Raw genomic sequence first — 12,628 nt, 5'->3', positions numbered from 1 at the left:
TTTCTTTACTTCACAATGCATGATTGTTACCTTAAACCACAGAATTCAACCCTGACTTGACTGCATTTCAGCAGTTGCTAAAACTTGCTTGAGATAGATGATGGTGAGGGGTATAAAATAAGGACAATGTAATTAACCATTCTTTTAGAGCAAGGTTCCCAACCTTGGCACTACTGACACTGTATAAGTCTGTTGGTGGGGGGAGGCAGGTGTTCTGTCTATTATAAGATGTTTAGCAGCATCTCTGGCCACTATGCACTAGATGCCAGTCATGCCTCTCCCAGAAGGTACAACCAGAAATGTCTCCAGACATTGCCAAATCACTCCCAGTTGAGAGCCACTGCTCTAGGTTCTTTAAACTCTATTCCTGTAACATGTTATATTTCCTGACTGTAGTGCAAAGAGCATTGAACTTGGAGTCATCAGAACAAGTGATAATCCTTAGTCTGCCACTTCATCTATGGGAACCTGGGTCTGATAGCTAATGTCTTTGTGCCTTGATTTCCTTGTCTGTAAAATACATCTGCTGGGAATTCCCTGGTGGTTCAGTGGTTAGGATTCCATGCTTTCACTGCCAAGGGCCTGGGTTCAATCCCTTGTCGGAGAACTAAGCACATGATTATTAATCAACTATACTCCAGTTTTCAACAAAAAAATAATGAAAAATTAAACCCTAGAAAAATGCATTTGCTAAAACCTCCTTTACAAAGCCATTTTGAGGACTTCATGAAATACTTCATATCAAGTACCAGTTATACACAAATGCTCAATAAATGGTTATTGCCTAATATGATCATTACCCCCATATATGGTAATAATTTCATTGACTTACAACTAAATATTATGTAGTCTTTTTTTTTAATTGGAGGCTAATTACTTTAAAATATTGTAGTTTGCCATACATTGACATGAATCAGCCATGGATTTACATGTGTTCCCCATCCTGAACCCACCTCTCTCCCCATCCCATCCCTCTGGGTCATCCCAATGCACCAGCCCTGAGCACCCTGTCTCATGCATTGAACCTGGACTGGCAATCTGTTTCGCATATAATAATATACATGTTTCAATGCTATTCTCTCAGATCATCCCACCCTCGCCTTGTCCCATAGAGTCCAAAAGTCTGTTCTATATATCTGTGTCTCTTTTGCTGTCTTGCATATGGGCTTATCGCTACCATCTTTCTAAATCCCAGATATATGTGTTAGTATGCTATATTGGTGCTTTTCTTTCTGACTTACTTCACTCTGTATAATAGGCTCCAGTTTCATCCACCTCATTAGAACTGATTCAAATGTATTCTTTTTAATGGCTGAGCAATATCCCATTGTATATAGGTACCACAGCTTTCTTATCCATTCATCTGCCAATGGACATCTAGGTTGCTTCCATGTCCTGGCTATTATAAACAGTGCTGCGATGAACATTGGGGTACATGTGTCTCTTTCAATTCTCCTTTCCTCGGTGTTTATGCCCAGCAGTAGGATTGCTGTGTCATATGGCAGTTCTATTTCCAGTTTTTTAAGGAATCTCCACACTGTTCTCCATAGTGGCTGTACTAGTTTGCATTCCCACCAACAGTATAAGAGGGTTCCCTTTTCTCCACACCCTCTCCAGCATTCGCTGTTTGTAGACTTTTGGATAGCAGCCATTCTGACCAACATGAGATGGTACCTCATTGTGGTTTAGATTTGCATTTCTCTGATAATGAGTGATGTTGAGCATCTTTTCATTTGTTTGTTAGCCATCTGTATGTCTTCTTTGGAGAAATGTACATAGTCTTTTTATAGGATTGATATAGGAAATGTACATATAAATAATGCTTCTATATCTTCTGTAAACTATAGTCAGACATTGTCCACTACATTAATTTCTTCTAAAATTAAGGGACAGGAAAAAAATTATCCTATCCAACGAGTATCCTTCCTTTATTGAAAAATGAGAATGACATGCTCTGGTATACTTACTCTGTCTTGGCTTCTCAAAAGCTTCAAGGAAAATATAATGTTTAATTGCAGTGAGTTAGATGCCAGGGATCTCTGTTTTGCTTTTCCTAGTTGGTTTTGGCTCTGTCTTTTAAAATTTTGATCATCATTTTTATATGTACCACATTGGAGCTTTTGGCTTTTTATAGAAAGAAGATAAATAACAAAATAGTGAAGAATTGGCTACTTGGACTTAAGGGACTGGTAATTTGAGAATGAGAAGTCATATGTTCTCTAAAGAAAAAGCAAAGTGTATTAACCCTCTCCGCCAAACCTTAAAATAGTTAACTTGTATAAAGATCAGTTTGCCCATCTGACAAACTAAGTGCCACTTACTCTCATCCTGTAAGGACATTCAGTGGCTTAATGAATAGATTTCTGTAAGGCAGTTTAAGATTCAGTAAGCAAGATGCTGCAAATTGTAAAACAGCCTGGTGAATGGCCACTCACCCAAAACAAGTAACAATTTATGACAGACATAAAAAAATGCTCATTTCACTTACTTTATTACCTGTGTACCTCTTGGGAGATGAAAGACTTGTAAACCAACTTTTGGGACAATAAATTAGGGTTCTTTTTGCAATGGTAATGTAAATACAGATATTTCTATTACTTGTTCCAGTGACTAACAGAGGAACAAGTTTGAAAAAATTTGGAATAAGATTCTGTACATAAGACTCAGACAATACTTGATGAATGAACATTACTAACATTCTGACCCATATTTACACTTAAAAATATTAGAAATTTTTCCAAAGGACAGAAAAGTCTGAAAGGAGAGTGTATCTTTCTAGTAGGTAACACCACATACCCAGGAAATAGCTTCTGAGAATAAGAATGGACTAAAAGTCAAAAGAGTAGACTAAAATGGACTAAAAGTCAAAAGTCAAAATTATATTAAGAAACATAAGATCCTAGAGTGGTTCTTGGATCACCTGTATCACAATCACCTTGAGAACCTGTGAAAACTGGAGATTCTCTAGGGATGGTGGTAGAGCCTGCATTTAACAAGCCTCCCAGGTGATTCTAATGCACATAAGAGGCCAGAAATTGCCAGTATAAAGGAACGTTTAATGCTAGTTTTCAATGGAAAAATGCTGAGTTTTTTTAAACTTTTTTTCATACATTCCTTCAATAGACATGTACCAGCATTTGTTATAGACAAGGCACCATATCAGGTGCTGCAAAACCCCAGGACAATTCAGGTGGAAAAGGAAAGCACTCTGTATGGTTTAGGAGTCAATGCTCATTTTCTTTCCCACACTGCTTCAGAGCCATGTTCATTTCCTGCTTTATTTTCTTTGAGCTATAGCCTCATGCCCTGCTTGATATTGCTCAAAAGCACTGCAGGAGTGGGTATCAGACAGCAGTACAGAAAAATGGCATGAGGAAAGACAGTGTTGCAGCAGGGGCAATGTCACACTGCTGGCTTTCCTTGCTCTGAGATGATAGCAAGGCAACAAACATAGCAGAAAGGAAATTAGTCCAGAAAAAAATTCTGAACTGTCTTGGCTTGTTAATCTGGGACTCTGACATAAACCTTGGGTATACTTACAGGTTACAGATGGCCTGAACCTGTAGTATTTATTTACTTGTAGTATTTATTTACTACAGAAATAAATGGCTAGATTACTCAGTGCTGAAGATTATGGGGCAGTGTGCTATATATCTTCTGCTATATATACTTCCTGATCTACTCCTCACACTTCTGAACCTTAATTTGTGCTAGGAGAAACTCTCTTGCCTTCTGGCTTTCTGTTGGTTTACCTCAGGTAGACAGATGAGAGAGAGAAAAGGAAGCCTGCATGTAAGACAGTTAATAAGCCCTGGAGAATGCCAAAAAGAAGGGTCTAAGAAGAATCCTTGGGTGGGTAGAAAGCAAACAGAAGAAGAAAAAAATGGATAGGAAAAGAAGTTCTCAAAGTTGGCCTGAAATGGGATTGGCATTTGAAGAAACAAGAACTTGATAATAAAATTAAGACTGATAATCAGATTCAGAATTTTCTGGCCAGGAGATTTCCCATGCACGTAAATGGATCCTCAAGAAACCACATACAGTGAAACACCTTTCAAACATCACTGTGAGCTATGTGAACAGTTTGTGTGGTTTTATCACCTGATGTTAGTTACTACTCTCTTAACAGTTTCACACATTTTACATTTAAAATAGTTAGTCCCCCTCAAAAAGCATAGCACACAAGATTCCCTGTGTCTTTCCAGGTATTGTGCTTTGTCTCAATTCAAGTGATCCCATAAATTCCAAGACCTTTGTAGTTTTCCAAAGCTCTCAGGGTTCCAAAAACAGAACCTGGTAAAAATGCTTGTGTTCCTGAGCTTTCCTCTTAACCAAAGTGATCCCTGATTGAAGAAAAAAAAAAAAAGCACTATCTTTGATCTCAGGGAACATCAGGCGATTTTTCCACTGAGAGCCTATTAAGTCCACGTTGTACCTTTTGTGTGTACATGTGTGTAAACAAAAACATATAATTAACCAAAATCAGAACCTCTAGTGAGTCCCAAAGCTGCTAAAGAAATACATGTGTCTCAAAAGCTAAATGTTTGTCAGTTTGCCTTGTGAATTGGATATTCAGGTCTGACCTAAGATTGGTGAGGGTTCCCAAGAGTCTTAGCCTTCTGCCATGCTATGAAAATCAGGTTCATGCTATGAGTTTAACCTGGTCTTAGAATTCCCAGGTACCCAGAGCTAGCCCAAGGGGCCTGTGAGGATAGGTAACTCACTGTTTTTATCAGAAGTCTGAAAAAAGGAGCTTTGAAATAACAGTTCTGAAGCAGAAAAGAAAGCAAATTTCTGCTGCAGTTACTCTAATCAGTGTACAAAAAGAGGGCTTTCATCCTTCCTAATAAATCAGTTGAATAATTTTGATTTCCTTATCTTTTGATTTATTCTGTGGGCCAAGAAATATTCAAAATGGATCCCTCCCAATCCCTCAAAAAATTCCAAACAATGCTATGACTGTTAATACTGGGCTATCCATTTTCACATAATTAACAATTATCACTTAAGGTCACAAGTGATTCCAGACCGATAAAGATAAGCCTAGCATGTTAGTAGGCATTACTGCAGCATCGTGAATTAAATTAGATCTGAATTAAAGTTGTTTCTACAACAAACTAGTTTATTCCTCAAATCCTACCCTTCTGGTGATATAAATTTATGGGATTAGAGCCAGCAAAATAATAGAATTTTCAGATCTTGTCTACTGCAGCTGTAACATACCCTGCTTGCTCCTCTATTTCGTTTCTATTAACAATCACACACAGAGTTCAATTTTAGCTACAGAATAACCACTGGACCATTTAAGAGGACAATTGGATCAAACAGTAATAAAGGCATCATCTGAATGGTCAGTACCAGTTTTTTTGCACAAATTCTCTGCTTAGAGAACTCCCTAAATCCCTCATCTTGCCTGCCTTGGGCACCTTGGTGACTACCGCACCAGATGGACTCTTCCTTCCTGGAATCTTCCTGCCCTGGAATCTTCCAGGCAGTATTAGCTCTGTATCCACATACATTGTGTCTCCATGAATAACTGAGTTATGAGCAACCATTCACACAAATCTCAACTTTGAATGCTTTGTTTGAAATACCTATTTTAAGATTTATTGTATTAGCAAGTATAATATCTTTCCCTCTCTCATCTATAAAGTTTTTTAAAGATAAGAAGTTAGTTTATCTGTCATTAAAATAGCCTTAAAATGATTTCAAAGTTGTCAAAATAACAGCCATCAACCATCTTAAAATTCAATAGAAGATACACAGGAGAAAATTTTAATATTAGATTTCTAAATCATCACATCACATTTTATTTTAATATGACCCTAATTTTAATTTAATTATTTCTGTATACAGTTACATAAAGAAACATGATAAAATGCCAACAGTGATTTTGGGTGGTGGAATTACCAGTGACTTTTATTTAGTTTTTTTTAATGCTTTTCTGAATTTTCCTAATTTCCTACAATAAGCAGATAAGCATTTTCACTTTAAAATCTGAAAAGGCATCATTAAAAAATATCTTCTTGCTTTTTGTATTACATTGAGCTTAATTGTAGAAATAGGCAAGCAAACCAACATACCTTTTGATTAAATGGGCTCGGCTGTTCACGTAGTTGGAGTCAAAGGAATAATTTTCAGTCTGCAACGGGGAAAGAAAAGATTAAAAATGTTATGGAAGTAATTCATGAAAAGAGTCAAACTGTCCTACTTAGGAGGAATTTTTCTACTGGGCAAGAGGCAATGAATGAATCAGAAACTAAGGCCATAGGGGGGCAACACCCTGACGAATACCTGACACCTCCTTGGGGTCCTGGGGGCTCTGTGGAGGCAGTCCCCTGGCCAGAGGAAGATGAACTTGACACAAACATCTCCTAGAATACCCCTGACTACTGACCATGCAACCACTTAGGGAAGATACAGCATGACCAAAACTCTTTACAGAAACTAATTGCTTCCCATTCCACAGTGAACACAATTCTGTGCCCATCACATTGACTGGAAGTTCAAAGGTATTTTTATTAGTAGTAGATAATTAACATGTTAAAATATTTATTCCACAGATATGGAAATGCAGGCAAGGTAATCCCCCACTGTGGATTTAAACTCTGCACTTCCCTTTGTTTTAAGACATTTTGCTCAGCACTGGTTATATAGGGAGGCCTTCATTTTATCACAGATATAAAGGCAAACAAGTATTACACCTAAAACGGGGTGAAAAGCAGTCCACAGGGGGTGCCAAAGCCTTTCATGTGAAACATGAAGTTTGAAAGTAAAGCCCTGTCTCAGCTCCTATCATTAAAACACACTGTCTAATGTGGTTACAGTAGACTGCCTGAACAACAGCTTTACAAAAGCAAATGCAGAATACCTGCCAGATAAAAGCTGGGAAAACAGCTGGTAAGCATCCAGAGGTTGGGGGCGGATTGAAGGCGGGTCAGCCTTAGGAGGGGGAAACACAGGGAAAAGTCAACACTGAAGTAACTGGAGGTCCTAAAAACGTTGATCTTATGTCCAAAACTAAAGTACTACTCTCGCTAATCACTGTATAAACTGAAAAAATGCCCATCTCCTCTGCCCTCCTGCCAATCTACCAGAAATTCTCACCATTCTCACCATTCCTTAGGGCCTTCTGAAATCACTTCAACTGAAAGTGCCTGTGAAAGGAAACACAATAGCTGTCGAGCTAACAAACAGCAGATTCCTTTCAGATGACTACACGGCACACATGAACCATGCTAGGCTCTTAGATGCAGCTTTAGGTTTCAGGGAGCTCAGACTCCTTGAAAACAGGAAAACAGGACAGGTGATAGTATTTCTACCACATGAGTACCAAATGGCCAACAGTCTGGATAGGGACTCTAAGTATCTAGAGTAGGTGGGGATGGGGGTGGCGAGTAGGTGAGAGAAAGAGAATGTAAGGAGAAGAAAAACTAAATCCCCATCACTCTCCTGTACTTACAAGTGCATGCCCATGTTCTCCCCATGCCCCTCATTTGAAGATGAACTGTGTAATTATATCTGGGCTTCCCAGGTGGCACTAGTGGTAAAGAACTTGCCTGCCAGTGTAGGAAACAGAAGAGACACAGGCTCAATCCCTGGGTTGGGAAGATTCCCCCAGAGGAGGGCATGGCAACCCCATACGGTATTCTTACCTGGAGAATCCCATGGACAGAGGACCCTGGCCGGTTACAGTCCATGGGGTCAGAAAAGAGTCAGACATGACTGAAGCGACTGAGCATGCACATATGTAAGCACACTGGCTTTTTCTAAAGGACAAAATCCCCTTTAATGAAAATCACAAGTAAGTTTTGGTGTTGTTGGAAGGAATGGGTTGGGAGAGTTAAAATCAAAAGGGTTAGTTCATTTCTAATTGGTTCATAAGAAAATGGAGGCTGAAATTGTTGCAAACATAAATACAAGAGGAGGAAGCAAACTTGAAGCTGCATTGGGAATACAGTGCTGGAAGAGTTTATCCATCAGTGAGTCAACCAACAAGCACTTCTTGAATTAATTTTTACACCATATAAAAGGCAAAAATAGTGTTGGGTAAATGTGTTCTTCTATGATATTCAGTACAATATATAATTTAATAAGCAGAAGTCTGCTAAGTGCTTCCCAGGTAGTGCTGGTGGTAAAGAATCCGACTGCCAATGCAGGTAGACGTAAGAGATGCAGGTTTGATTCCTGGGTTGGAAAGATCCCCTGAAGGTGGGCATGGCAACCCATTCTAGTATTCTTGCCTGGAGAATCCCATAGACAGAGGAGCCTGGTGGGCTACAGTCCATAGGGTTGCAAAGAGTCAGACTCAACTAAAGTGACTTAGTACACGAAACAGGATAACTGCCCCCACCCGACACACACAAGGATTCTGCCCAAATAAAACAGGGAACTGATTAAGCACTGAGTTTAATTATTAGTTTGTGCAACCTTGGGCAAATTACTTAATTTCTATGTGTCTCACTTTCCTCCTCTATAAAATAGGCATGCATTCATGTGTGCTAATTTGCTTCAGTCATGTCCAACTCTGCGACCCTATGGACTGTAGCCTGCCAGGCTCCTCTGTCCAGGGGATTCTCCAAGCAAGAATACTGGAGTGGGTTGCCATGCCCTCCCCCAGGGGATATTCCCGATCCAGGGATCGAACCCATGTCTTATGTCTCCTGCATCGACAGGCGGGTTCTTTACCACTAACGCCACCTGGGAAGCCCTAAAATAGGCATAACAGAAAACAAATCCTAAGGGGAATTTCAAGTGCATTTGTCATAACTCATGGTAGGAATGGTAGAAATCCTTATCCTCTGCTTTCTTCAGAACATGGATTCCCAAATAGGATCTGGGATTTGCCCCATTTGGGCAATAAAAGAGTACCATGTAGCACACATTTCATCGCAGCCTCCAAACTTCCTAAATCATTTTTTCAAGGAAGTTAACAGAGACACAGATGTAAAAGAAAGGAGGATACTAGCTTTGCACAGAAAGGATGAGCAACATTCCAAGATATTGCCACATTAAATCAGTTTTCAGGTAAAATATTTCATACCACCTTGCATATATGGATGTCCAATCTGTGTGCACTGTGCATCAAATACGGAGCCCTGTGGAGACATGACAGAACTCTGGGCAAATAAGCTAAACCATACACATTTATCCCTCGTGACTGTACTACTTCTTGGTCCTAATGGAATACTATATCTCACCTTGAGGATTCCCACTCACAGGCACTGAGTTATAGGAGGACACAGGTCTAGAAGACTTACTTATAGAAACTTAGCAATTCTCTTTCCCTTGCTGTGGTATACAGATGGGTTAACCTGGACAGATATGCCAGGCATGATCTGCCACTGTAGGTAGGAAAGTATCATTGAAGCTTATCACCTTGCTATCTTTCTCTTTTTACTCTAAAAGGGTAAACCCCCAACCCCCACCACCCATTTTCATCTGTCCTGACCTTCAAATGTAAATATTCTATCCCCCAAACCAGCACAAACCATAATAGACAGATGGTCCATGCTACATCCTCATGCAATTAGAAGCACTAGACATGAGGCAGGTTCCTAGAACCTATTTCCCCATAGTAGATGGAGCTATACTGAGTCATCCATTGCCTTTTGCCTCTGTAATCAGTCTCAGGTCTCTTTGTGAGGCAGCTTGGTGAGAACTATGGAAACAACCTATGCAACAGAATTATTCTATTAATAATTGGAGAAGATATACTATTCTGGCCTCATTAGGCCTACAATCCAAACAACTGAGCCAACTGGCCATAGATGGCCTATGATGAGTCAGGGTAAACTAACATCAAGTATTCTTGCTTGTATTGATTCAAAGTGTGTGCTCAAATCCAAATGCACTGAAAAAGTATATATTTTTTCACACTTCAGGTAGAGCAAAGAGTGAGACTCAGACCACCCTGAAGAAGGAAATAATTTTTCTTAATGAATAGTTTGCAAGTCTTAAGCCAGTGGTTCTCAGCCCTAACTGCACATTAGAGTCAACTAGGGAATTTTTTTTTTTAATACTGTTGAGAAGATCCCACTCCAAGCGATTCTGAGGCAACTGGTCTGGAGTGGGGCCCAGGCATTAGTACTTTTTAAAAGCTTCCTAGGTAATCCTAACAGACATCCAGAGTGGAGAACTGTCTTGGGCAAAAGACCAGACACTGGCTTTGACCCAATGTGCTGTGTTTTCTAAGGCAAGCCCAGAAGATGGCATCTCTTTTGCCAGATTATCTACCAAGATCATCTCAACAAAGGCTTAAAAAATGACAAAAGAAATACACATTTTAGGAAATAATAAAAGAGCTTTTCTTTTTTGCATGAATGTATTGGCTCCCAGTTAGCCTTATTTAATCAAAATTTGGTTGACATTATTCCAGTCCCCTCTCTAAGTATTCTAAATGGGAAATAACATGAAACATTTGAGAGGGGAAATTTTCTGTAAATGTCACATTAATTTCACTAGGAAATGTCCCCATCTCCAATGAGACAGCCAAGTTAACACAGGAACACAGCAAAGAGACAAGAACATTTGTTTCTGAAAAAATCTAAATTTTGACATTAAAAAAATGGGTCTAGAGCAAACTTTTATTATATAGTATTTTTATAATAATAATTATATTCCCAGTCTCAACAGTGTCACTTTCCTATCATTTAACATATTCCTCCCAAACCCTTTCTTTAATTAGAATTCTTTATCCTAGGATTCACTAAGAATAGACTTCTCACTTTGTTTAGGTTTAATCAAATCTGAATTTTCTGAAAACATAAAGAATAAATATTTGTGGATAGTAGAGTTTTTTGGATAGCTTAGAACTTTCTTCTCTAAGGACTAAAACTTTGGTTTAAAATCCTACCCATTATGCCTTTTTTTTTTTAATTGGAGGGTAATTGCTTTATAATATTGTGCTGGTTTCTGGCATACATCAACATGAATCAGCCACAGGTATACATATGTCCCCTGTCTCTTGAACCTCCCTCCCATCTCCCACCACATCCCACCCCCCTAGGTTGTCACAGAGCGCTAGATTAAGCTCCCTGTGTCACACAGCAAATTCCCAGTGTCTATCTGTTTTACATATGGTAATGTGTATGTTTCCTCACTACTCTTTCAATTCATCCCACCCTCTCCTTCCCCCACTTCCACGAGTCTGTTCTCTATGTCTGCATCTCCATTGCTGCCCTGCAAATAGGTTCATCAGTACCATCTTTCTAGATTCCATACACATGCATTAATATACAATATTTGTCTTTCTCTTTCTGACTTACTTCACTCTGTGCAATAGGCTCTAGGTTCATCCACCTCATTAGGACTGACTCAAATGTGTTCTTTTTAATAGCTGAGTAATCTTCCATCATATATATATACCACAATTTCTGTATCAATTCATCTGTCAATGGACACCTAGGCTGCTTCCATGTTCTAGCTATTTAAAAAATGTTGCAACAAACTGCCTTGTTTTTGAAAGTTATTGCGGTTTCTTAATGGTTCCTCTGAAGCACTTTTCTAAACATAAATCACTGTACCATGCAGGTTTTGCCTGTATACTCACTGACTCCAAAACACTGTGTTTTTTGAGTTCTTAACTTTAATTTTTAACATATGTCTCCCAGCAACTTGCCATAAAACACTCAATATTGTTACTTCTCAGTGCTATGAGTACACCAAAAGCAGCTCCTCTTGCATTTCAACTTTGATACTTTTCTGCTGTGTTCTTGGAAACTATATGTTTGTTAGAATAGTCTAGAAAATGAGACTTAAGTTCTGGATAGACAAATGAGATGTTTTTCTAAGAGGGGAATGGCATGATCTTTACTGCAAGGACTTTTCTATAATGTTTTGGGTTTTGTTGTTGTTTAGTTGTTTTTTTTTTGTTTTGTTTTGTTTTGTTTGTTTTTGTTTTTTTTTTTTTTACCTGCAAGGAGCCTTCTTTGCTAACTACTTTCAATTCTCATCTTCTTTCTGGATGTGTGAGGTTTCTAGATAGACTTTGGGGTAGGTGGAATGTTATTATGTTAATGAGTCTGGCACATCACAGGTCAAATACTTCCACTTTGTCAGGCCCCCAAGGTACCAGAATGCCCTACTTTAATTGTCATTTTGCATTACTTTCACAGTTCACTGAGTTGTGCCCTAGTCTCTGTAAGAGTGACTGTGACTCTCAGTCACCAGTCTTTATCACCAGGATAGACTTCAACCTTAAGGAGAAAGAAGCCCAGTAAATGCAGATATCCAGGACTAGAATCTTTGCCCAGAGGCACAAATCCCCAGGTCACACTATAAAGTTAAAAAGGGTTACAGATGCTGAGACGAAAACCCTAAGGTTTTCATTTGAAAATGAACAGCCATTTTAAATTATACTTTAAAAGTCCCATCAAACTGAAAAACATTATAGCTGCAATCTGCTAACTAATTTCTTTTTAATTTTTCACTCAGTCGTTTTATCAATACAAACAGGAAAACTAGAATCTCAAATCAGATGCACAGCAAAATGATTTTTAAATGCTGGTTCTTTTTTTAACTGCTGATGTCTAATAATGATAATTGTACCTATTGATCATATGATAAGACTCATAACCTTTTTCTGAAAGTTACTGCTGCTTTAGATGTTCAAATAGCATCTTCTCAC

At 38.7% G+C, this 12,628-nt stretch overlaps 1 protein-coding gene across 2 annotated transcripts in view; it reads right to left on the bottom strand.

Annotated features, from left to right (window-relative positions):
* The window catches only part of PCDH19 (protocadherin 19), a 120,610-nt gene that overhangs the window by 53,857 nt on the left and 54,125 nt on the right, over positions 1-12,628 (bottom strand). For both annotated transcript variants that reach the window (XM_061135985.1, XM_061135986.1), the window contains exon 3: positions 6,084-6,142. In XM_061135985.1, coding sequence (XP_060991968.1) covers positions 6,084-6,142 — 59 coding nt within the window. The remainder of the gene's footprint in view (positions 1-6,083; positions 6,143-12,628) is intronic.

The sequence above is a fragment of the Dama dama genome, chromosome X (assembly GCF_033118175.1).
Source record: "Dama dama isolate Ldn47 chromosome X, ASM3311817v1, whole genome shotgun sequence".
Lineage (NCBI taxonomy): Eukaryota > Metazoa > Chordata > Mammalia > Artiodactyla > Cervidae > Dama > Dama dama.
This window is presented reverse-complemented; position numbering and strand designations above follow the sequence as displayed.